Source organism: Piliocolobus tephrosceles, chromosome 21 (genome assembly GCF_002776525.5).
Source record: "Piliocolobus tephrosceles isolate RC106 chromosome 21, ASM277652v3, whole genome shotgun sequence".
Lineage (NCBI taxonomy): Eukaryota > Metazoa > Chordata > Mammalia > Primates > Cercopithecidae > Piliocolobus > Piliocolobus tephrosceles.
Window position 1 is genome coordinate 29,564,037 of NC_045454.1, and position 1,201 is coordinate 29,565,237.

The 1,201-nt window shown below is 35.8% G+C and overlaps 1 protein-coding gene across 1 annotated transcript in view; it reads right to left on the bottom strand.

Annotated features, from left to right (window-relative positions):
- Nucleotides 1-238: 238 nt before the first annotated feature.
- Nucleotides 239-1,201, bottom strand: part of LOC111529523 (zinc finger protein 254) — a 41,188-nt gene continuing 40,225 nt past the window's right edge. Inside the window, exon 5 of the mRNA XM_026448863.1 lies at nt 239-1,182. Coding sequence (XP_026304648.1) covers nt 635-1,182 — 548 coding nt within the window. The 3' untranslated portion in view covers nt 239-634. The remainder of the gene's footprint in view (nt 1,183-1,201) is intronic.

A 1,201-nucleotide genomic window follows, 5' to 3' on the forward strand; every position in this document is an offset into this window, starting at 1 on the left:
TTTGTAGTTTTTGAAAAAATGTTTTTCCAAATTCATTACACTTGCAGGGTTTTCTTCAATATAAACTCCCTGATGTTCAACAAAATTTTAACAACTGCTTGAGGGTTCTTCTCTAGTACAAAATGTGTAAAATAAGATCTGTGATGCAAGACATTACAATCCTCTTCATATTTGTAACGCTTTTTCAAAATAAATACTCTTCTATACTTTAAAGACATATTTTCTGATCTGAGAGTAGATTTTAATGCTTTTATTTAGTATGAACTCTATGATTTTGAGTAAGATGTGGGCAGGCATTAATGGCTTTTTTACTTTGCCTATATTTGTACATTTGTTCTCAAGTATAAATGCTTTCCTGTGCAATAAGGGGTGAGCATTGGTTCGAAGCTTGGCCACATTGTTCACACTGGTAGTTTTCTCCAGTATGAATTATCTTACCTACAATCAAGTGTGACAATCATTTAAAGCCTTTGTCACATTCTTCACATTTCTAGGATTTTTCAGCAGAATAATTTTCTTAAAAGCTTGAGGTATTGTCAAAAGCATCAGCACCTCTCTCAAGTTTGTAGTTTCTCTCCAGTATGAATAATCTTATATCTATTAAGAATTGAGGACTTTTACAGGCTTTGGCACATTATTCATACTTGTAATATTTCTCTCCAATATGAGTTATACTATCTGTGGTGAGGTGTGAGGGCTGGTTAACGGCTTTGCCACATTTTCCCCATTTGGAGGGTTGCTCTCCAGTATGAATTCTCCTATGCTTAGTTAGGGTTGAGGACCAGAAAAAGGCTTTGCCACATTCTTCACATTTGTAGGGTTTTACTCCAGTATGAATTACCTTATGTTTAGTAAAAGTTGAAGACCGGCTAAAAGATTTGCCACATTCTTCACATTTGTAGGGTTTCTCTCCAGTATGAATTCTCTTATGGTTAGTAAGGATTGAAGACTGCTTAAAGGCTTTGCCACATTTCTCACATTGGTAGGGTTTCTCTTCAGTATGAATTATCTTATGTTTAGTAAGAGTTGAGGACCAGTTAAAGGCTTTGCCACATTCTTCACATCTGTAGGGTTTCTCTCCAGTATGAATTATCTTATGTGTAGTAAGGGTTGAGGATTGGCTAAAAGCTTTGCCACATTCTTCACATCTGTAGGGTTTCTCTCCAGTGTGCATCCTCTTATGTCTAGTTAGGGTTGAGGA